The sequence below is a fragment of the Hyla sarda genome, chromosome 11 (assembly GCF_029499605.1).
Source record: "Hyla sarda isolate aHylSar1 chromosome 11, aHylSar1.hap1, whole genome shotgun sequence".
Lineage (NCBI taxonomy): Eukaryota > Metazoa > Chordata > Amphibia > Anura > Hylidae > Hyla > Hyla sarda.
Window position 1 is genome coordinate 101,457,471 of NC_079199.1, and position 24,621 is coordinate 101,482,091.

The 24,621-nt window shown below is 43.9% G+C and overlaps 1 protein-coding gene across 1 annotated transcript in view; it reads right to left on the reverse strand.

Moving 5' to 3' along the window:
- Positions 1-499: 499 nt before the first annotated feature.
- PLEKHG3 (pleckstrin homology and RhoGEF domain containing G3) overlaps positions 500-24,621 on the reverse strand; it is a 42,179-nt gene continuing 18,057 nt past the window's right edge. The window contains exons 5-18 of the mRNA XM_056546068.1: positions 23,359-23,405; positions 20,674-20,824; positions 19,292-19,423; positions 19,023-19,205; positions 17,615-17,707; positions 16,606-16,692; positions 15,550-15,583; positions 15,135-15,227; positions 14,459-14,497; positions 12,787-12,797; positions 7,613-7,822; positions 5,729-5,842; positions 3,075-4,518; positions 500-1,613 (exon numbers count right to left, since the gene is read on the reverse strand). Coding sequence (XP_056402043.1) covers positions 781-1,613; positions 3,075-4,518; positions 5,729-5,842; positions 7,613-7,822; positions 12,787-12,797; positions 14,459-14,497; positions 15,135-15,227; positions 15,550-15,583; positions 16,606-16,692; positions 17,615-17,707; positions 19,023-19,205; positions 19,292-19,423; positions 20,674-20,824; positions 23,359-23,405 — 3,471 coding nt within the window. The 3' untranslated portion in view covers positions 500-780. The remainder of the gene's footprint in view (positions 1,614-3,074; positions 4,519-5,728; positions 5,843-7,612; positions 7,823-12,786; positions 12,798-14,458; positions 14,498-15,134; positions 15,228-15,549; positions 15,584-16,605; positions 16,693-17,614; positions 17,708-19,022; positions 19,206-19,291; positions 19,424-20,673; positions 20,825-23,358; positions 23,406-24,621) is intronic.

The following is a 24,621-nucleotide window of genomic DNA, read 5'->3' on the forward strand; positions in this document are numbered from 1 at the left end:
AGGGGACGTGGGGGCTGTAGTCGCCAGTCATCCAGCCAGTCACCCACCTTGGGGAGCTGCACACCGCGCTGCCAGCTCTGAATCTGCCGTGTGAAGACCACGGGGCTGGAGTATCATGACGTCATGACTCGCCCCCCCCGTGACTCGGCCGTCACGCCCCCTCCCATAGACTTGCATAGCGGGCACGGGGTGTGACATAACACAGGGGCAGAGTCATGACATCATGATACTCCAGCCCCGTGGTCTTCACACGGCAGATTCGGAGCTGGCAGCGTGGTGTGCAGCTCCCCGAGGTGGGTGCTGAATACAAGATTGCGGGGGTTCCCAGCGGCGGGACCCACGTGGTCAGACATCTTATCCCCTATCCTTTGGATAGGGGATAAGATGTTTTAGGGCCAGAGTACCCCTTTAATGACAATTTATTCAGGAGACACATATCCTGCTCTATTTTCCTTTTTATCCCAAAAAATCGTAAGAAAAATTGAAGTTTTTACCAAAAAAACCTTAGTTCATGTATCTTAATCAATAGATTTAATATACATAAGGACAAAAATATACACATGGACCACAGAAGAAGAAGTATGGTTAATAAAATACACTATATACAAAGCTTCTATCATTAAACTCTTTGAGCCCTTCTATAAATAGTAATTTTGCGGTACTTCTAAAGAATCGCGCGCGAGACCTTCTTCATCTCGTAACAAAAGGAAAGTCCAATTGACGTTCTGCCTTTCATCTATGTACAGGAAATTCTTAAAGTTTATCAAAATGTCTAAAATGTTATTCCAAGTGTTTGCCGACCTTCGAATTCAAGGTCTGGAATTTTTCTCGTAAGTTTTTGACTCTGTTTTGTTGGGCCGCGTCACTAGTGGTTAAGACTTTTGGCTTGGAGTGGTCTTGCGTAACATCTGCAGAACCGTCTGTGCAGGAGACTTCTTCCCTCATCTTATATTCTTCTGACTCCTGATAAGCTTTGCACCGTTCTACCACGGCTTTTATTGATATCTTTTCTCGGGTGGTGGGAGATCGGATGTGTACGTAGGTGTCGTCAACATCGCAGGCGAACGGGATCTTTTCTATTATTATGACTTTTTTGTCATTTTCTAGAGGAGTTTCGGCACTTATATAGTAGCCATCGTATGGGATTTGCCCGGAGTCCCCGTTGTGCAATACTTTAGGGCTTACAGCCATGTTTGAGGGTTGACTGGGTATTTTATCAAAAAGATTTATTTCTTCCACTACACCATTCATACTCTCCGAATGTCTTATGAATCTTTTGTATGAAGGGCTGATAGAATCTTTGTTTTGTGTATCTGGCAAATATTCTGCATTGTGGTCCATCATTTTATCCGGGACCGATTGGCTTCTGCTGGTCCCCGACGTACTCGAGTACCTAGACCTCAGTTCTCGGACATCCGGCCAATGGAATTTCTCAGTCTTGACCGGACTCAAGGGGCTTTTGTAGTCGGACGCGTCTGGACTCTCTGGGGAGTTGAACGACAGTCTTTTGGGGGATTTCTCCCTGTACGAGGTCGGAGTTGGAGTCGTTGGGCTATGATCTTGGGAAACGATGGGTTCGTACAAAGGAAAAGAAAATACAGTCTTCAGTTTACCTATAAACAAACAGAAGAGAGGGTTTTTACAAAAATCTATCAAAATTACTGAAAAATTGAATTTTTTTTTAAATTTTTTTTTTTTAAACGTTATGAAATATTCTTCTTATGAGGGAGTGTTTAACTACAACTCCCCACATACTGGGCATGCTGAAAGTTGTAGCATTGCAACAGCTAGAGGCACCTTGGTTGGGAAACACTGTTAACGGGGACAGCATGCTGGGAGTTGTGGTTTTCCAACAGGTGAAGGCACCCTGGATGGGAAAAAAACTTATCGGGGGGGGGGGGGGGGGGTGGCCTGGAAAGGATTTTTATGGGAAACTGTAGTAGGCATACTCTATGACCAGTGTAGAAGTTACTGAAGTGGAAGGAGGTGTCACCATCGATTGTTATCACTGCTGTATCCTGTGTTGTTTGGTGTTTCTTATGATAAAGTTTTAGCCTATGTTAAGGCTAAGTGTCCATGCAACAAAAGAGAATCAGATTGGATTTAAAAAATGAACACTCTTTCTTGTTTAACCCCCAGAGGGCGCAGGATGTACATGTATACCCTGTGCTCACTCCCGATCTATGAAGCGAACTCAGGAGCTGAGCCAGGTTTATACTCTGTGGGTCCCGGCTTTTATCAGCAGCCTGGACCCGGAGCCAATGCCAGACAACATAGATCGGGCCAATGTCCAGCATTAACCTTTTAGATGCTGCGATCAATGTTGCTGTTAGCTCAGGGAGCTGATCAGAACCCCCGCAGCAAAATTGCAGAATCCTGATCAGCACAGTCAGAGGTTTCTTATCTGCCTCCCGTCTTTTGCAATCAGCGCAAAACACTGATAACACTGATCAATGCTGTTCTATGGTACAGCATTGTTCAGTGTATGCAATCTAAAGATTACATGTCATCGTTCCCTTTGGGGACAAAAAATAGTGTAAACAATGTGAAAAAAGTTAATAAATGTGAGTGAACCCCTTCCCTAATTCATTTGGATCCCCTTCCCATTTTTCTAATAAAATAAGTCCAGAATTGCTTATTTTTGGTCACTTCACATACCTTAAAAAGAGGATAGGTGATAACTTCCGGAACAGTGGGCTCCCTAAAATGGAGTTAAAATGCAGCCCTGAATGAATGGAGCATACATCATCACTTTATGGTCTTTTCAGGCATTTCTGAGCACAGCACTCAGCAACGACTGAAAAGCCATAGATAATGAATGGAGCTGTGGCTGTACATGCATGGTCCGCTCCGGTCATTCGGGAATGCCTTTTCCATTCATTTTGGGAATTGACTGGTGTCCCAGCGTTTGGACCCCCAGTGGATAGGGGAGAACGCCCAGTTGAGAAACCCCTTTAATAGATATAGTTTATATTGTATACCTATATATAAATCATAAAGATCGGGTCTGACTTTGTGAAAGAAACACATTTGTGAGTCGATCGGCCTACTGTCCAAACTGACAGATTACTTACATTTTCCTTCATTCTTTTCTTCCTTTACAGAGGGAAGGCTGCCCCTTCTCATATCATCTTCTATTTCCCTCAGACGCCTGTGAGCAACTGGTTTATTGCACTTTATCCTTTGGCTGTATTGCCTGGCTAGTTGATAGACTCTGTTTTTTATGTTTTCTGGCAAATTTACATCCATATAGCTGGCCAGCTCTGCAAGCGTGGGGTGGTCCTTGACGGGGGTCTTGTAGTCCTGATTGCCAAAATTCATGGTTTCTTGTTGATTTCTGAGCTGTTCAGGAGATGACGGGTCTGGTGTATTATTTTGGGATTCTTCTTTAATAGTACTCAAATCACTCTCTTCCAGTATGATCAGTGGTTCATGAGAATCCATTGGGTTTTCTATTGATAGTGGTGTTTTGCCGGGATGGCTAACAGAGTCTTCATTTGTGCGATAACCTCTTTCTTTTTCCATTTCTTCCCAAACTTTAACCATTTCCGATGAAGATCTAAATTCTTCATCAGAAACTGGAGGTGGCATGTCTAGATCTTCACTCTTAGCAGATGTCCCAGAAGGTTGCGTGTGTTGGGTGGAGTTGGCGTTACCACCTGCTTCTACTGTAGTGGAGGTATCTACATGAGCGGTATGCTGCCTACCCTCACGGGCAATACTCCCAGAAGATGATTCAATTCTCTGTCTTCTATAGGAACTCAGATGGCCGTCATATCTTGGAAGACTGTTAATCTTAAATATAGAGTTTTTCACTACTCCGGTGGGAATGTACGTTAAGCTTTCTCTGCGTTTGATGCTAAAAGATGCATCCTGGTGTTCAGCCTTGTCATAATAGGTCTTTATCTTGTCGATAAGTTGTTGGTCTTGGAAAGAGAGAATTGACTCTCTTGGTTTACAAACGGGTCTGTCTTTTTCTTCGAAGACACTTTCGACAGAGTTGACTTTGCTGAGTGAAGGCTCGGCATAAGCCATTTCACCATTCGGCAAAACAACTTGATGAGATTTTAGGAAATCCGAGGATCCATACTGACAAAGACTTTTATCTGTACCATCTAGGTTTATCAAGCTACTACTCCTGCTCAAATGCCTGGGAGTTATATAGCCGATGACTTTTCCATCGTCCAAGGCCAAGCTGCTCCTTCTGGAGTGATTACTAAGGAACCTCTCAGCAATCACACTGGCCTGATCCAACACGGATGGTGGAAGGATGCTGGAAGATTCATGAATACCAGTTTCCTCCTCATCCTCCTCACTGCTAAAAGTCTTTATATCTTCTGCATGTTCCACAATCCCATTTTCCAGAGGCTTACAGACATCAAAATAGGTTTCTGATCCTTCTTCAAATGACTGGTTGTCGGTAGTTGCCGAAGAAGTTTCTATATCAATTTCGGATGTAGTGATCATGTCGGCAATATAGACCTCTTCTGGTTCAGAATTATTTTTTTCATCCAACACCTAAAAAAAATTTAAAAAAAAGAGAAAACAAAAATGACATGTCTGATTATGAAATTTCCTTTTGTGCTACTAGCTGAATTATGAGTATGAATCCTAAAACATGAGTAGTCGACTCAACAAATTTCAATGTGAAAATATGGAGAAGCTGCTGCAGTTCTGGTCTGGAGGTGCCGAGACAATCGCAACAGCTATAGATCTTATTGATACTATTCTGGAATACATGCAACTCTAGTCTATTTATTATTTATTTTGAAAAGGGGATTGGGGGGGGGGGGGGGGGTTAAAAAAAAAATATATATATATATATATTTATTTATATATATATTTTCCTTAAATATTGTAAAAAATCTTACTGTTACTTTCATTTAAAATATGTGTTTTCTTGTACGGTACACTGCAACGCATATGCATTGCAGTGTACTCACATTTTGCCTCTGGCAGGACGTAATAGGAATAGTATTATAGCACATGTGGAGACCTTCAATAGGCGCACCTTCCATGACAATCCAATAACACCCAATATTAGCATCAGGTAAGGGGGAATTGAGGGACAGAGTAGTATCCCCACTGTCTTACTGCGCAGATATTGCATTTAAAGGGTTAAGTGGATGGGGGGGACAGTTTTCCCGCCACTGCCAGTCATAATAGACACCTGTCGTAAAAGGACTGAGCTCAGCTCCGAAGATTAAATGTGCGGGATGTCTGCACAGAAAACACATGCAGACAGGTTCGCAGTCCGAGGGCCCGGCAGGGTAAAGGGCCCGCCGCTACCGCAGAAGAGTATGGTTTTTTTCCCCATCTCCTTTTTTTAACCAGCCCATTGAAACCAATTTTTTTTTTTAATGGCAGAGAACCCCTTTAAAGGGATACTCCGCTGCTCAGCATTTGGAACAAACTGTTCCAAACGCTGGAGCCGGGAGCTCATGACGTCATGCTGGAGCTGGGAGCTCGTGACGTCATAGCCCCGCCTCCTCATGATGTCACGCCCCGTCCCCTCAATGCAGTCTATGGGAGGGGGCGTGACAGCCGCCACGCCCCCTCCCATAGACTTGCATTGAGGGGCATGACATATTGAGGGGCGGGGCTATGAAGTCACGAGCTCCCGGCGCCAGCTGCAGCATTCGGAATGTTCCAAACGATGAGCAGCTGAGTACCCCTTTAAGTACAACTGCATTTTGTAGAACTAACAACAAAATGTGAATGTGTTCACCTCTTGGTTGAAGGCTGTGACTTCAATACTCCTTCTCTTTTCAGGGTTCCCAGGAGAATGACTATTTTGCCTTTTAAATCCCTTTGATATATCATACTGCAGAGAATCTTTGTGCTGTAAGCAAAGAAAAAAAAAAGATAAAAAGAACATAAAACATTAACAAGTAAGAAAAGTGTTAAAAAGTGTAATAGAATACATGTAAAGGCACAAACTGCAAAGCTGAGATATTGCACAAGTGATCACATGTTTTGGTACCATAGTTTATTAAAAAGTTTACAAAAGTTTTTAAAAATGTATAAAAAAAAAAGTTTAAATATCCAAACCACAAAATAAAAATAAAAACCCCACATAATAGACAGTGCCAGTGAATGCCCAAACTATTCAAATCTAAATTTAATTTTTTCTAAAAGATATGTTCCCGATAAAAACAAATGCTCATCCTCCAGAAGACAAGCCCTCACATAGCATTTTTTTTTCCAGCGAATGCGGTGCGGCGGCTCGTGACAGCACGGCCACGCCCCCTCGTAACATTGCCAAATCTTTTGGATAGGGGATAAGATGTCTAGGGGCAGAGTACCCCTTTAAGTCCCCCTAGGGACTTCTGGTTGTGGCAGTAGCTACTTATATCTGAGCTACGGAGGCAGTATCCACAACATATATACTGTGTATAGATCCATCAGACTAGTAAGTGGAGGGGTATTGTAGCAAATACCAACTGTTGGGACCCCACATTCCTTAGAACAAAGGGGCTGAAGCGCTCACTGTACAAGGAAACAAAGAGGAGAACCTAAGAGGTCAGAACAGGGTTGCCGATTGTAAATGGCTGGGCAGTTCTTTTCCATTAAAGGGGTACTCCGGCGCCGCTGGGGACCCCTGTGATCTTGCACGCAGCACCCCGTTAGAATCAGTCCCCGGAGCACGTTCGCTTCGGGTCTGATTACTGGCGATCACGGGGGTAACGCTCTGCCCCCTGAATGCAAGCCTATGGGAGGGGGCGTGCACATAGGCTTGCATTGAGGGGGCGGAGCGTGTCGTCACACAGGGGCGGGCCGTGACGTCACAATGCTTCGGCCCCCGGGATCGCCAGTAATCAGACCCGGAGTGAATGTACTCCGGGGACTGATTCTAACGGGGTGCTGCGTGCAAGAACACGAGGGTCCCCAGTGGCGGGACCCCCGCGATCAGGAATCTTATCCCCTATCCTTTGGATAGGGGATAAGAGGTCTTAGCGCCGGAGTACCCCTTTAAGCCTTTGTTTTATAATTTTAATGCAAAAAAAACTAAAACATTTGAGGTCCATGATTGTTTGAGAAATTATCCAGAATATAGGACTATCAGGGTTGAGAAAACCAGGGTCAGACCACCACGGATCACACCGACACAGCATGTTATTGCGTAATGATAGAAAATCAGAAAATGGTAGTACCCCTTCTACTGGTCCAGTTTTGGAGAACAGAACATGTTAAAGGGGTACTCCGCTGCCTCAGCTTTCGGAACATTTTGTTCCGAATGCTGAGTGCGGGCATCGGGGCTCGTGATGTCACGGCCTCTCCCCCTTGTAAAGTCAAGGCCAAGCCCCCTTAATGCAAGTCTATGTGAGAAGGCATGGCATAGACTTGAGGGGGCGTGACGTGACATCATGAGGGGGCATGGCTGTGACGTCACGACCCCCGGCACCCGCACTCAGCAGGAGTACCCCTTAAAGGTTAAAACTTTCATGCATCGTACAGAGGTTACGTTGAGGGTCATTGAGTTAGAAACGAGACCATGAAGAAGAGATATAAAGACCCTCACCATAGAAGTGCCCCATGTATCAAGCAAAGACTTGGCCCTATACCGCCAGCAATGTACGGCTGCCATTAGGGAGCTGGTCATTTTAGCTACCTGTCCATTATCTTCCATCTGCATGTCGTCCTCATGGTCTTCTTCTTCGGGGGCACTGAGTTCAGCCTCGGGGCCTCTTATCAGCTCAGTAGTGGCCGGGTGGTCCTTCTCTCCCTCGGTCTGCGGATCATTGCCGCTTGGGGTCAGAACGCTCATAGTGTGCTGCAGGAGGTCCCCAAAATCTAGGAGAGCTTCATCGCTGCCTGAATGCTGAAAAGAGAACATCACGATGACGCAACGGGTTACAGATTAGTTAAATCCAGCCCCAAATTCTAAACATTTTATGTATCTACACCAGTGTTTTCCAACCAGGGTGCCTCCAGCTGATGCAATACTACAACTCCCAGCATGCCCGGACAGCCGAAGGCTGTCCGGGCATGCTGGGAGTTGAAGTTCTGCAATAGCGTGAGGCACACTGTGTAGTCTGGCTTCTTCTCCCACTTCTCTACTGGGTATAGGGAGCAATTCATGGCACGGTGAGCCAGCTGCCTCTAAAGCTGCAGTGTCTTCTCTGCTTGGCAGAGGAGAAGCCAAGTGCAATTGCAGTCTCCTCCTCGGCTAAGCAGAGAAAATCTGGGAGTCCTGCTTTGCTTTATGGAGTAGCGTCTCTAAATACATCTAAGTACATTAAAACTTGGCAAAGACCTGTTATGGCATTTGGAAAAAAAAGGAGTATATATATATCTCATATTGACCACTATCAGGAAAGTGATGGTACAATAGGCACAGGCTCACCTTAAAGGGGTGTTCCGCTGGAAAAAAAATGTTTTAATGAACTGGTGCCAGAAAGTTAAGCAGATATGTAAATTTGACTTATATTTAAAAATCTTAATCCTTCCACTACTTATCAGCTCCTGTATACTACAGAGGAAGTTGTGTAGTTTTTTCCTGTCTGACCACAGTGCTCTCTGCTGCCACCTCTGTCCATGTCAGGAACTGTCCAGAGCAGGAGAGCTTTGCTATGAGGATTTGCTTCTACTCTGGACAGTTCCTGACATGGACAGAGGTGTCAGCAGAGAGCACTGTGGTAAGACAGAAAGGAAATTCAAAAAGAAAATAACTTCCTGTGGAGCATACAGCAGCTGATAAGTACTGGAAGGATTAAGATTTTTAAATAGAAGTAATTTACAAATCTGTTTAACTTTTTGGCACCAGTTGATTTTAAAAAAATGTATTCTAGCGGAGTACCCCTTTAACTGGATGTCCCCCCTCCCTTCTTGTCTGCTCATAACCTGACCATATATGTTAAGAGGGGGAGCTCATATTACTGCTCATTAGATTTTTAAGGCAGCAGAAAGCCTCTCTCAGTCACAGTAGTTTCCATCAGAACAGGCTCACATGCCTTATCTAATGAGCAGTAATAAGAGCTCCCCCTCTTCACATGAATGGTCTTAAAGGGATATTCCAGGCAAAAACTTTTTTTTTATATATCAGCTGGCTCCGGAAAGTTAAACAGATTTGTAAATTACTTCTATTAAAAAATCTTAATCCTTTCAATAGTTATTAGCTTCTGAAGTTTTCTGTCTAACTGCTCAATGATGATGTCACGTCCCAGGAGCTGTATATGATGGGAGAATATCCCCATAGGAACTGCACAGCTCCCGGGATGTGAGACATCAGAGAGCAGTTAGACAGAAAAAACTACTCAACTTCAGAAGCTAATAACTATTGCAAGGATTAAGATTTTTTAATCGAAGTAATTTACAAATCTTATAATGAAAAAGAGTAGTGTGCACTCACCGCGGGTAAACAGCTGCAGGCCCGAGGTCCGGGATCACCACGGCATAGACGAAGACGGTAAGGGGCGCTCAGAGGCTACGCTAGGCTGTTTCGGACATAGGAAGGACGTTCCTACGTCCGAAACAGCCGGCGTAGCCTCTAGTGTGTGCACCCCGCAGGTGCTGCGTTGTTATTTATCGGGTCCGGAGGCTGCCTGTGTATACCAGTGGTATCGTATATCTGCATGCTTAAGCTGTACGGTGTGCTCTCTCCTTTTCTAGTGGTCTAATTTACAAATCTGTTTAACTTTCCGGAGCCGGTTGATATATAAAAAAAGTTTTGGCCTGGAATACCCCTTTAACCTGAGCAGAATGCATTTGGAGAGTGTGATGTGACGACACAGTTTACAAGGGATAGAGCAAAGCTGATATGGAGTGATCTCTGCAGTATGGCTAATAACATTATATTAGTAAGTTGCTTTTTTATACTTTTTGACACCATACACAGGTGGTTTCGTTCACTTGACAACCCCTTTAAATATAGCACGTTAAAGAATTGTTCTATTTCATTATAGTCTAATTTTTATAATATAGTTTGTTGCCCAAATACCCAGTCCAGTTCTCCAGATTGTATCCAGTCTAGACAATGCTCTGTGAGCCATGCAGCCTGGACTCCAGACTCATGCACTGTATCAGACAGATTGGTGCAGCTGCTGATGTATTTAGCTCACAGAGCATTGTCTAGATTGGATATATAAGTGCGCACCTCTGAGAGCAGGGAGAGGTTATTTTTCATTGAGTACAAAATCTCAAAAAAACACACAAAAAAACAAATAAAAAAACTTTTACTTTTCTTATTTATAGCAATTAAGTTTTATTAACCTAGAACCGAAATGTGTGTCTGTTTGTAAACAAGAAGTCACACCCCAGGAATACATTATACCGTTGTGTAATGAAATCTATTCGGGTTTCCAGACGAGCAAGAACCAGACAAGGATTGGAAAACTACAGCGGAGCGGAATATGTGCTGTGCAGCCATCCAGTAAATCTGCTGAGCAGCACAGTCGTCGGTATAGGAACGAGGATTTCTGTGTGATCACGGCCATAAAGAAAGCTCTTCATCACACATAAGCTGGAAAGTCACTTACTAAGAAGGTTTAACCCGTTACACTCCCAATAAATTCTGGCCCTTAATAACCAGTACAATTTATTTTGTTTTTATTTATTTCATTTTATTTATTTATTTAATTTCATTTTATTTATTTATTTAATTTCATTTTAATTTATTTATTTTATACTTATTTATTTTATATTTATTTATTAATTATGCATTTATCGGGGAGTGTGTTTAGTGCTCCGACCTGTTACATGGTATGGTTGAAAAAAAAAAAAGATATACGTCTATCAAGTTCAACCAAGGAATTGAAGGGTTATGATTGGTTGAAGGCGAAGGGATGTGACTTTATATTTCTGCATAAGCATTAATGTTATTTTGTACTAGTAATGTATCTAACCCTGTTTTGAAGCTTTTAACTGTTGCTGCTGTGTCCAGTTCCTGAGGCAGACTGTTCCATAAATTCACAGTTCTTATGGTAAAGGAAGCGTGTCGCCCCTGTCGCCTGTTCAGGGTCTGTTCGGTTGTTCAGTCATCGGACCCCGAACGAGTTGGAGAACAACTGACACCGCCGGGTCCCGATAGATCCTATTGACTTGAATGGGGTCCGTCGGGTGTCCGGTATTTTAGGGCAGATGAGCAGAGGAAAAAGATAGGACATGTGAATATAGCCTAACAGGGACAATTTAAAGCAGTGTTTTTCAACCAGGGTGTCTCCATCTGTTGGAAAAACTGCAACCCCCAGCATGCCCGGACAGCCGAAGGCTGTCCGGGCATGCTGGGAGTTGTAGTTTTGCAACAGTTGGAGCCAAACTGGTTGGGAAACACTGCTTTAAAGTGATTTTTGTGTTTATTTGTGACAAATTGGACATTATTTGTAAAAATAATAATTATAATAACAATAATAATTTTTTATATTGTTTTATTATTATCAGTAATTATTATTGATACTAATAAAAATAATACATTATTATTAGTAATAGTAGTAGTAATAACAACTATTAATTTATAATAATAAAATTATTATTATTATTAATATACTATATAATAATAATAATTGTTATCATTATTGTTATGATTACTACTACCACCAATAATAATAATAATAATTATTATTATTAATTATTTATATATTTATTATTTTTTATTTAATTTGTATTTACCAATTTTGGCTTTTAAATGAAAAAAAGTAAAAAGTAATATATTTTTATTCATTGTTTTTTTAAATAAGGGTAAAAATAAACCTTGTATAGATACATAACATATGCTAGTTAAGGTCACCGGATTGGAGGCAGGGCTTTTTATATATTATTTATATTATTATCATTTTTTATTTTATTTTTTTAGCAATTTATTATTTATTGACATTTTTTTTTTTATTAGGTGTCATCCCTCCCCCCCTAAAAAAAAAAAAAATTCAATACAATAAGCTTTTGGGTACTTTATATACTGTATTTATTTTTCATTACTTTTTTCCCCCCCTATAGATAGAGCTACAATAGTAGGGGAAAACAGCACTGACAAGTGGCAACAGTCCGGCAGCATGGTCATGTGACCTGTCACCCATCGGTCATGTGATTGCGGGTACCAATGCCTACGCAGCACCCATGTGAGCACCCTATATGAAGTAAAGGAAGCACATATGGTTCTGCCTTCTCCTGTGATCCGGGTGTCCATGGCTATACGACCTCCCATCCCATTTCTACTGAAAAACACTGCGCTCTATATTTAGGCCTTTGCACCGTCGTAAATAGGTATATTGCGGTCATTAAGGGGTTAAAAGAGTACTCCCTGGAAAACATACTTAGCTGCTGTATGCTCCACAGGAAGTTCCTTTCTTTTTGAATTTCCTTTCTGTCCGACCACAGTGCTCTCTGCTGACACCTCTGTCCATTTTAGGAACTGTCCAGAGCAGGAGTAAATCCCCATAGCAAACCTCTCCTGCTCTGGACAGGTCCTGACACGGACAGAGGTGTCAGCAGAGAGCTTTGTTGTCCCACAGAAAGGAAATTCAAAAAGAAAAGAACTTCCTCTGTAGTATACAACAGCTGATAAGTACTGGAAGGGCTAAGATTTTTTAATAGAAGTAATTTACTAATCTGTTTACCTTTCTGGCACCAGTTGATTTAAAAAAACATATAAAATTTTTTTTGCAGTGGAGTACCCCTTTAAGCACGCACAGACATCCTCTCTTTACTTGCTAAACATTGGAAGCATCAGTGTTGTCTTGTGTCAATATTGGCGAAGGTTTAGGCACACAACTGCTTTGTATTCACAGCTACAGAGGTTACTTTCCACCAGACAACAGCGACATACTTGAAATATCGTAAAGGGTTTCCTACCTTTAGGTTAACTGGAGATGTGGAAGCAGCAAAGAAAGAGAAGAAAAAATATGTTAAAAAATAAATAAATAAAAATACCGTAGAATCACCCTAAGACTATATCAATGGGCGCTGCTAGGTGCTGAAGTATCAAAATTTTACAGTAATAAAAAAGTGCGCTGAACCTTCAGAACATTAGATCAGTGTTTTCCAACCAATGTTCCTCCAGCTTCTGCAGAACTACTGCATTAGATGGTTGGTCGATTGGTGGGTACAGCCGATTTAATTACATTTATGGCCATGTCAGAGAACTGTGAAACCTCTTTGAGAAGACTGCCCAAAACTGGATCGAAAGATGGTCTTTTATGAGAGTAGTCTTCAGTGGGGGTGGCCTTCTATGGAAGTAGTCTTCTATCGGGATAGCCTCCTGTGATGATGGCCTTCTGTGGGAGTAGTCTTCTATGGGTATGGCCTTCTACGGGGTGGTCTTATATGTGTATAGTCTTCTATGAGGATTGCCGGCCTTCTATGGGGTGTTCCTCTGATGGGGTGTTCTTATATGGGTATAGTCTTCTATGAGGATTGCTGGCCTTCTATGGGGTGTTGCTCTGATGGAGTGTTCTTATATGGGTATAGTCTTCTATGAGGATGGCCGGCCTTCTATGGGGGCCGGCCTTCTATGGGGGACAGCCTTCTATGGGGGACAGCCTTCTATGGGGGACAGCCTTCTATGGGGGACAGCCTTCTATGGGGGACAGCCTTCTGTGGGGGACAGCCTTCTGTGGGGGACAGCCTTCTGTGGGGGACGGCCTTCTGTGGGGGACGGCCTTCTGTGGGGGACGGCCTTCTGTGGGGGACGGCCTTCTGTGGGGGACGGCCTTCTGTGGGGGACGGCCTTCTGTGGGGGACGGCCTTCTGTGGGGGACGGCCTTCTGTGGGGGACAGCCTTCTGTGGGGGACAGCCTTCTGTGGGGGACAGCCTTCTGTGGGGGACAGCCTTCTGTGGGGGGACAGCCTTCTATGGGGGGACAGCCTTCTATGGGGGGACAGCCTTCTATGGGGGGACAGCCTTCTATGGGGGGACAGCCTTCTATGGGGGGACAGCCTTCTATGGGGGGACAGCCTTCTATGGGGGGACAGCCTTCTATGGGGGGGGGACAGCCTTCTATGGGGGGGACAGCCTTCTATGGGGGGGACAGCCTTCTATGGGGGGACAGCCTTCTATGGGGGGGACAGCCTTCTATGGGGGGACAGCCTTCTATCGGGGACGGCCTTCTGTGGGGGACGGCCTTTGATAAGGGTGGTCTTATATGTGTATGGTCTTCTATGAGGATGGCCAGCCTTCTGTGGGGATGGCCTTATATGGATATAGTCTTCTATGGGGTTACTCTTGTATGGAGATGGCCTTCTATGGGGTGTTCCCCTGATGGGGTGTTCTTATATGGGCATAGTCTTCTATAGGGGCTACACTTCTATGGGGGTGGTCTTCTAAAAAAAAGAAATCCACTATGCACAAATGTTTGGTGGATTGAAAACGAGCCTCGGGAAATCTAGTCTGGATAAGTAGCGGTCTTCTCAAAGAGGAGGTCTTCAGGACAGGTTTCACTGTATTTTTTTTTTTATCTAAACAATTTATTCCCATTTCACACAAAAAAAACTAATGTATTTTTAACTAGTCAAGAAATATTCTTACCCTTCTCATCCAAATCCTTTAGCATATTTTTTATTGGCTCTGCAAGAAAAATAAGATTACGGTAAGATAGAACCAAAAATATTCCCGCCGGCCAGAAAATCATATATAAGCAAACTTGGAAATATTATGTAAACATTTCCTTTAAGGCCCCGCCGCCTGTCATGTCTGAGCCTCTGGTGTTCCCCATGGGGATAAATAAGATAAATAATGCATTCGTTTTATAGTTTTGGAGGTTTCATAATATTTATTTTTCTGTATAATATGTAGTATTATTTTTTATTGGTAACAGTTGTGTATTTTTTTTTTAAACAGGTAGTCAGTCGATGCTTCTGTACTTAGATGGATTATGTCCATCAAATTCCAATGAACAGGAATCCTATTAGACCCTTCCTGTGTCGGAGCCCAATAGATATACAAAGATGGCAGACCTAGGGCCTGTTGGGCCTTGGCTGCCATGGCAACCCATTTGTATCTAAGGGCCTGGGCCGCTGTTTAAACGAGCTCTTATCTCGTAGATCGGCACTCGTTTACAACGCCTATTACACGGCTCTAATCGCGGCTGCCATGGCAACCCATTTGTATCTAAGGGCCTGGGCCGCTGTGTAAACGAGTGCCTATCTTGTAGCTCGGCGCTTGCTTACAGCGCCTAATACAAAAGAAAAAATGGAGGCCCTACCGGACTGCCTGCGTCCTGACCGCTGCGCGATGGGATCCACAGCAGACATTGTTTTCTTCACTCTCTCCGGGCTGTATCTATAACGTCCGGGATCTGGGGGGGGGGGGAGGAGAGAATATTAAAAGGTTATTGTTTACCTATCTACTCCAACTATTTTAGTTTAGTACAGTGTTTCCCAACAAGGGTGTCGCCAGCTGTTGCAAAACTACAACTCCCAGCATGCACGGACAGCCGAAGGCTGTCCGGGCATGCTGGGAGTTGTAGTTTTGCTTCAACTGAAAACACCCTGGTTGGGAAACCCTGGTTTACTGTATCAAAGCCTGCAAAGGATTAGAGGTGGTAAGACAAAAAAAAAAAAAAGTGTATAATGAACTACCAAAGGGTTAAAAAAGGGAAAATAACTATTTAGACTTACACATGGCGTCCATCTCCAGAATGGCTTCCTTGGCCTAAAACAGAAAAAAAATCTGGATTTTATTAAATAGTTTAGAAAAGAAATAGAAGACTATAAAACTTTTACAACATAGAGCTGTCAATCATGGCTGCAGGGCGGGGCCAAGGAGATCCAGGCACCGGACAAGAAAGGAGCCGCCTCCTGGACACTTGCACAGCCAGGATATAAAAAGGGGTTATCCAGATTTAAAAAAAAAAAAAAAAAAAAAGGAAACATACTTACCTCCCTGAGTCCCCTGGAGCTCCTGCTGTGACATCATCCGGTCACCTACAGATCCGGCTACTTGCATGATAAGCTCTTCCCGCAGTGAATGCCCACCCAGCCAATCACTGACTGCAGCAGCGTCCCGCCTCTCTCTGTGATTGGCTGAGCAGGCTGTCACTGCTCTAAGAGCTCATTTTGGAAGTAGCAGGAGCTGCGGGGAACCAGATGACATCACAGCGGGAGCCCCAGACGACAAAGGTGAGTATGTGTTTTTTTTTTTTTTTTTTTTCATGCTGCCCCCAGCAATTTATAGTTTAAATGGGCACTCTCATTAAAACTAATTTTTCCTATTGTAAATTCCTATGGTAAATAAAAAATCTTTCTAATGACGTTTTCTATGTTTTATTTGTGTTTAAAAAAGCTGCCACTAGGTGTCTCCCTACTTGTCCAGAGCACATTTTCCCCCCATCTCTTGCACAGGCTTTGGACTCCTGCTGGCCTGGCTATCAAATATTCTGATGGAATGTGAAAAGGAAACCTTTATAAATTGGGATTTTATAATCCAACAATCTAAGTAAATCTGGCCTAATGTTTCCTCAATCCTGCAATGTTCCCCTCCCCTCCCGATGTCTGTATAGAGCTGTCATGGCTTATTTTTTAGGCCCCATAGCTGGATGACTATCACTGGCTAAGATACACCAGCACAAGGGCAAATTCTATGACTTTGTGGCATCAAAATGCTAATACAAATAGTATCCTGTGTTACCCTTTGTAATACCTATTGCAATTATACAAAAATAATAAAATGTCTACCTTTTGGGGAATAATAGCATGATGGTTCTCTAGAATAAGCTTCTTTATGTGATGGGTCCATAGACGTTTCTCTTCCACTGTTTTGGCCTGTAAAAGCGAAGAAAAAAATCCATTCACTATATAATGAGAATGAGGCCTGTGATGTAAATCCACAAAATCTCATATGACTACGCAGCCTTCTAGTAGTACCAAGTGACAATGACTATAAAATGCCAAATCGCTCTCAAAAGTGGTAATGAAACTTTATTTTAAAAAAAATAAAAAATTAAATATATATATATTATTTTATATTTTATATATGCTATATATTATATAAAAAATAAAATATATAATTATATATAAAAAATATATATATAATTATATATATCTAATTATATTATATAATTATATATATATTAATATATATTTTTCATAAAAATATATATATCTAATTATATAAAATATAGTTATATAATATAATTTTATTTATATATATATATATATATATATTTTATATAATTACCGTAGATATATATATTTTTTTATACAATATATATATATATACACACACACACACACACACATATATACAGTTATTCAAAAAAGAAAATATTTTGCCATTTGGATAATAGCTGATAAGAGAACAGCAGACTAAGCAGCACTTCCTAGTGGTTCCAAAAATGACCAGAGGGGGGCAGCAGTGAGCCCAAGTCGGGACTCTCTCCACTAAAGTAATCTAAAATTACCCAAATATTTAAGAGATACATTACAATATTTTATAATACCTTTGAATTTTACTACGGATATTTATTTATTTATTTTTTCCCTCTGGAGTACCCCTTTAAAATATACAGATTGTAGACTCGGAGGGGTTATACGGGATAGTATATTCCAATGATAGATTCGCTTTAAAGTCAATAAGGAATCACATGTTAAACCTGTTTACGCCTCGGTCTCATTTAGGTTTTTTTTTCCACCGCCATAACGCTCCACCTCAGGTCCCGCACTGGCGTTGAGTGACGACACTTACCTCAACGTTATGTTGCTGTTTGCTGTTCTTATAATGGGTTAAAGTAAAGCAGAGGGAGTCTCTCGTACTCTCGATCAGCATCAGATGTGAACACTACACGATAAAAACATCATGGTCAGCGCATCAGGAATCAGTACTGTTGGGCAGTAGGGTCGCCACCATTCTTACAAACAAAAATATACCGGCCATGCTCATTTGCATAATTAATTATATATGCGTGACATCACAGGATACACATATGCGGTGGAATTTTGTCCTATTCTGGCCCCTATAACTTTATTATTTCTCCTTATACGGGGCCTGTATGAGGGTCATTTTTTGAGTCCCGATCTGTAGTTTTTAACAAGACTATTTTTGTTTCCGGTGTGACTTTTTGATCGCTTTTTAAAAAAAAAATTAAATTCAAGAGTTGCAGTTAGTTACTAACTACATCTCCCAGCATGCCCTGATACAGCCTGTGGCTCAGTAGCTGCCCCAAACGAAAAACTACAACTCCCAGCATGTTGGACTATATAGTAGTATATAGTATAGGTCAGTGTTTCCCAACCAGGGGTGCCTCCAGCTGTTGCAAAACTACAACTTCCAGCATGTTGGACTATATAGTGGTATATAGTATAGGTCAGTGTTTCCCAACCAGGGAGCCTCCAGCTGTTGCAAAACTACAACTTCCAGCATGTTGGACTATATAGTGGTATATAGTATAGGTCAGTGTTTCCCAACCAGGGGCGCCTCCAGCTGTTGCAAAACTACAACTTCCAGCATGTTGGACTATATAGTGGTATATAGTATAGGTCAGTGTTTCCCAACCAGGGGTGCCTCCAGCTGTTGCAAAACTACAACTTCCAGCATGTTGGACTATATAGTAGTATATAGTATAGGGCAGTGTTTCCCAACCAGGGGTGCCTCCAGCTGCTGCAAAACTACAACTCCCAGCATGTTGGACTATATAATAGTATAGGTCAATGTTTCCCAACCAGGGGTGCCTCCAGCTGTTGCAAAACTACAACTCCCAGCATGTTGGACTGTATAGTAGTATATAATATAGGTCAGTGTTTTCCAATAAGAGGTGCCTCCAGCTGTTGCAAAACTACAACTCCCAGCATGCCCGGACAGCCAACGGCTGTCCGGGCATGCTGGGAGTTGTAGTTTTGCAACAGCTGGAGGCGCTCTGGTTAGGAAACACTGGTATAAGTTATGGTGCAACATTCTGGGAGTTGGAGGATTGGTAGGATAAATACCGGCCATTGCGTTGCCGGAATTTTTTAATATAAAAATACCGTCAGGGTCGCCAAAATACGGTAAAATACCGGCCAGATGGCAACCCTATTGGGCAGACTTGGTGGTCCTTATCTGCCTACACATTCTACGGTTCTATCATGTAAAGAGAGTCCTTGAAATCTGAACTTACCGGGATATGGGTCTTGTACACAAAGTGGTCTCCGCGTTTCTTCGTGATCAGTAAGGCCTTGTCAAACAGGAAGAACGTCCTCTCACTGCGGGCGCGCTGTACCCGGAACGTCCCCTCCAGGACCAGCTCCCCATACGTGGTCAGGTCCAGGCCTTTCCAATTGAGTAACAAAGACTGAATCTCCTGTAAAAAGAAAAGACCAGTCATGTAAGTTTATGGTTTTTTCGGGATCGGTTTCTATAGACCCCCTTTAATTTTAAAGCTGTTACCTGTTGGCGTACGGCGTGCTCGTGTTTCCTCTTCATGTCGTTGATGTACCAAGCTACCCCGGTCATGGTCTCGATGGCTTCCTCCACCACCTCGTATCCTTCTTTATCCATATCGAAATGTTTCGCTATTTCCTAAAGGAACCAGAAAAAGTGTAAACATTAAAGGGGTACTCCGCCGGAATTTATTTATTTTATTTTTTTTTTTAAATCAACTGGTGCCAGGAAGTTAAACAGATTTTTTAAATTACTTCTATTTAAAAATCTTAACCCTTCCATTACTTATCAGCTGCTGTATGTTCCAGAGGAAGTTCTTTTTTTTTTTTTTTCTTTTCTGTCTGACCACAGTGTTCTCTGGACATGGACAGAGGTGTCAGCAGAGAGCACTGTGGTCAGACAGAAAGCAAATTCAAAAAGCAAAGAACTTCCTCTGGAACATACAGCTGCTGATAAGTACTGGAAGGATTAAGATTTTTAAATAGAAGTAATTTACAGATCTGTTTAACTTTCTGGAACCAGATGATTTAAAAAATAAATGTTTTCCAGGGGAGTACTCCTTTAAAGGGGTACTCCGCTGCCCCAGCGTTCGGAACATTTTGGTCCAAACGCTTGTAGCAGGTGGCGGAGGGTTGTGACATCACAGCCACGCCCCTCGTGATGTCACGTCAAACCCCCTCAATGCAAGTCTATTGGAGGGGGCGTGGTGGGCACCACGCCCCCTACCATAGACTTGCATTGAGGGGGCGTGGCATGACCTCAAGAGGGGTGTAGCCGTGACGTCACAATCCCCGCCGCCCATACCCAGTGTTCTAAACGAATGCCAGGTGCTGCACAGAGATCGCTGGGGTCCCAGCTGCAGGACCACCGCGATCAGACATCTTATCCCCTATCCTTTGGAAAACATTTTTTTTTTAAATCAACTGGTGCCAGAAAGTTAAACAGATTTGTAAATTACTTCTATTAAAAAAATGTTTATCCTTCCAGTACTTCTTAGCTGCTATATACTACAGAAAAGGTTATTTTCTTTTTGGATTTCTTTTTTTTCTGTCCACAGTGCTCTCTGCTGACACCTCTGTCTGTATCAGGAACTGTCCAGAACGGGAGCAAATCCCCATAGCAGTCCTATGCTGCTCTGGACAGTTCCTGATACAGACAGAGGTGTCAGCAGAGAGCACTGTGGACCGAAAAAAAAAAAGAAATCCAAAAAGAAAATAACCTTTTCTGTAGTATATAGCAGCTAATAAGTACTGGAAGGATAAAAAAATTTTTAATAGAAGTAATTTACAAATCTGTTTAACTTTTTGGAACCAGTTGATTAAAACAATATATATTTTCCATCGGAGTACCCCTTTAAATGACCTTCATGTCCCATCCATGTTTGTTACCTGTAACAGGAGATGATACTTTAGGATTCTCTGGACGGGTTTTAAGAGGAAGGATCCCAAGGGAAGGCTATGCTTGAGCATCTCCTGCCTTTCTCGAAAAAATTTCCCCAAGACTTTGTTCCTCATACATTCGGTCAAGGTGGCCACAGAGCTGAAACCACAAAAAAACGGGAACGATGTAAGGTGCTACCACACTTGGTTATTTTACTATCACCGTGAGCAGATGAACTGGGAAATGGAATCCAGTTGGTCCCTGAGGATCTATTCCTATCAACCAACTATCAACCTCCTGTCCAGTGATGAAGGACAATCCTATTCTGAGCTTGGCGGTGGTTTGACGCCCATGTATCCCCTTCATACAGTCAGTCTAGGAGGCCATCAATACGAAAGGCCGAGACATACTGCTCCATACAACATCTAAATGGTCCACCAGGACGACCCCCCTACTTCTATTTTTGTGGCATGGTCAGACAGGTTAGATTTTACAGTTTTTTGGTTTTTCTTTTTTTATATAAAAAAAAAAACAACGTTCTTGAGAATGAAGATACTCCACCATATTCCATGTAAAACCTCATTCACCAGCCCCGACACACACACACTCCCACCAGCCCCGACACACACACACTCCCACCAGCCCCGACACACACTCTCCCACCAGCCCCGACACACACTCTCCCACCAGCCCCGACACACACACACACTCTCACCAGCCCCGACACACACACACACACTCTCACCAGCCCCGACACACACACACACTCTCACCAGCCCCGACACACACACACACACTCTCACCAGCCCCGACACACACACTCCCACCAGCCCCGACACACACTCTCCCACCAGCGCCCCCACACACAATCCCACCAGCCCCGACACACACACTCCCACCAGAGCCTACACACACTCTCCCACCAGCCCCGACACACACACTCTCCCACCAGCCCCGACACACACACTCCCACCAGCCCCGACACACACACTCCCACCAGCCCCGACACACACACTCCCACCAGAGCCTACACACACTCTCCCACCAGCCCCGACACACACACTCTCCCACCAGCCCCGACACACACACTCCCACCAGCCCCGACACACACACTCCCACCAGCCCTGACACACACTCTCCCACCAGCCCCGACACACACACTCTCCCACCAGCCCCGACACACACACTCTCCCACCAGCCCCGACACACACACTCCCACCAGCCCCGACACACACACTCCCACCAGCCCCGACACACACACTCCCACCAGCCCCGACACACACACTCCCACCAGAGCCTACACACACTCTCCCACCAGCCCCGACACACACACTCCCACCAGCCCCGACACACACACTCCCACCAGCCCCGACACACACACTCCCACCAGCCCCGACACACACTCTCCCACCAGCCCCGACACACACTCTCCCACCAGCCCCGACACACACTCTCCCACCAGCCCCGACACACACACTCCCACCAGCCCCGACACACACTCTCCCACCAGCCCCGACACACACTCTCCCACCAGCCCCGACACACACTCTCCCACCAGCCCCGACACACACTCTCCCACCAGCCCCGACACACACTCTCCCACCAGCCCCGACACACACTCTCCCACCAGCCCCGACACACACTCTCCCACCAGCCCCGACACACACTCTCCCACCAGCCCCGACACACACTCTCCCACCAGCCCCGACACACACACTCCCACCAGCCCCGACACACACTCTCCCACCAGCCCCGACACACACACTCCCACCAGCCCCGACACACACTCTCCCACCAGCCCCGACACACACTCTCCCACCAGCCCCGACACACACTCTCCCACCAGCCCCGACACACACTCTCCCACCAGCCCCGACACACACTCTCCCACCAGCCCCGACACACACTCTCCCACCAGCCCCGACACACACTCTCCCACCAGCCCCGACACACACTCTCACCAGCCCCGACACACACTCTCACCAGCCCCGACACACACTCTCACCAGCCCCGACACACACATTCCCACCAGCCCCGACACACACACTCCCACCAGCCCCGACACACACACTCCCACCAGCCCCGACACACACACTCCCACCAGCCCCGACACACACTCTCCCACCAGCCCCGACACACACTCTCCCACCAGCCCCGACACACACTCTCCCACCAGCCCCGACACACACACTCCCACCAGCCCCGACACACACACTCCCACCAGCCCCGACACACACACTCCCACCAGCCCCGACACACACTCTCCCACCAGCCCCGACACAGACACTATGGAGTTTGAATGGAATCTCCGCTCGCAGAATTCCGCAAGTGGAGATTCCATTCTGGCGGCCGCTTCGGGGGTAGCACCGCGCAACACTGCACCATCACCATTGACGGCTATGTAGTGCTCGCGGACTTCCGCGCAAAGAATGAACAAATACTTTCTTTGCACGGAACAATTTCAACGGCGGAATTGTCCGCCGCTGAAATTGCTCAGTGTCAAAGGGTTTCGCGGAAACCAATTCACACTGGTGTTTCTGTTCACAGCGCGAATTCCACGGGAAGTACGTAGTGTGAACATACCATAAGGATAACAGCCCAGTGTCGACAGGCTAGAAGTACATAAAGTATGAAGTTCTTATCTATAACTAAAACACAAGCATAGATGTCTACAACACAACACAAAGACTTACTTGGGGTAGTTGTTACAGTACTGGGTGTAAATATCAAAGTAATGGCTCTGGAAGGGGAAAAAAGGGAACAAACCGGTTATGTATACACAAGAATATAGATCCTGCAGTGGATACGGTTCATTAGTATAGTATAGATTTAAAGGGGTACTAACGTAGAAAACTTTTTTTTTTTTTTTTTTAATCAACTGGTGCCGTGCCAGAAAGTTAAACAGATTTGTAAATTACTTCTATTAAACAATCTTAATCCTTCCAGTACTTTTTAGGGGCTGTATACTACAGAGGAAATGCTTTTCTTTTTGGGTTTCTCTTATGTCACGACCACTGTGCTCTCTGCTGTTCATTTTAGGAACTGTCCAGAGCAGGAGAAAATCCCCATAGCAAAGGTATACTGCTCTGGACAGTTCCTAAAATGGACAGCAGAGAGCACTGTGATCGTGACATAAGAGAAATCAAAAAAGATAAACATTTCCTCTGTAGTATACAGCCCCTAAAAAGTACTGGAAGGATTAAGATTTTTTAATAGAAGTAATTTACAAATCTGTTTAAATTTCTGGCACCAGTTGATAAAAAAAATAACGTTCTCCACGGTAGTACCCCTTTAATGGAGATTATATATATATATATATATATATATATATATATATATATATATATATATATACATACACACACACACACATTTTGCAAGTACGTCATACTGAGGAGGTAGCGTGTCTCTTTGAGGAAACCGCCAAACTGGTGAATGGTATACATAAAAAATAATATATACATATAATACAGTGCAAGCAAAAATAACAATAAGGAACAACTCCCACAATCCACCACCTAAAGCAGTGTTTCCCAACCAGATTGCAACAAGCTGTTGCAAAACTACAAATCCCAGCATGCCCGGACAGCCTTTGGCTGTCCGGGCATGCTGGGAGTTGTAGTTTTGCAACAGCTGGAGGCACCCTGGTTGTGAAATCCTGACCTAAACATTAAAGATGTATGATGGGGGAGCGACATGCTATGGAGTCTAACAAGCCATGCAATGCTCTCCACTGCCATCTATTGGAGGAGGCTTCCCTTAGAATCAATCCCTTGACCATTAAGAGAGTCTTAAAGGGGTACTCCAGGAAAGGTATCACCTAAGACATGCAGGAGTGATGGACTGCATAGCCAATCACTGGCTGATCCAGGACCCCATTCTCAGACGGTGTTTGGTTAAGCAGGCCACTTCCACATGTCTTGAAATGTGCGCAGTGGACGGGTAAGTAACTGAAC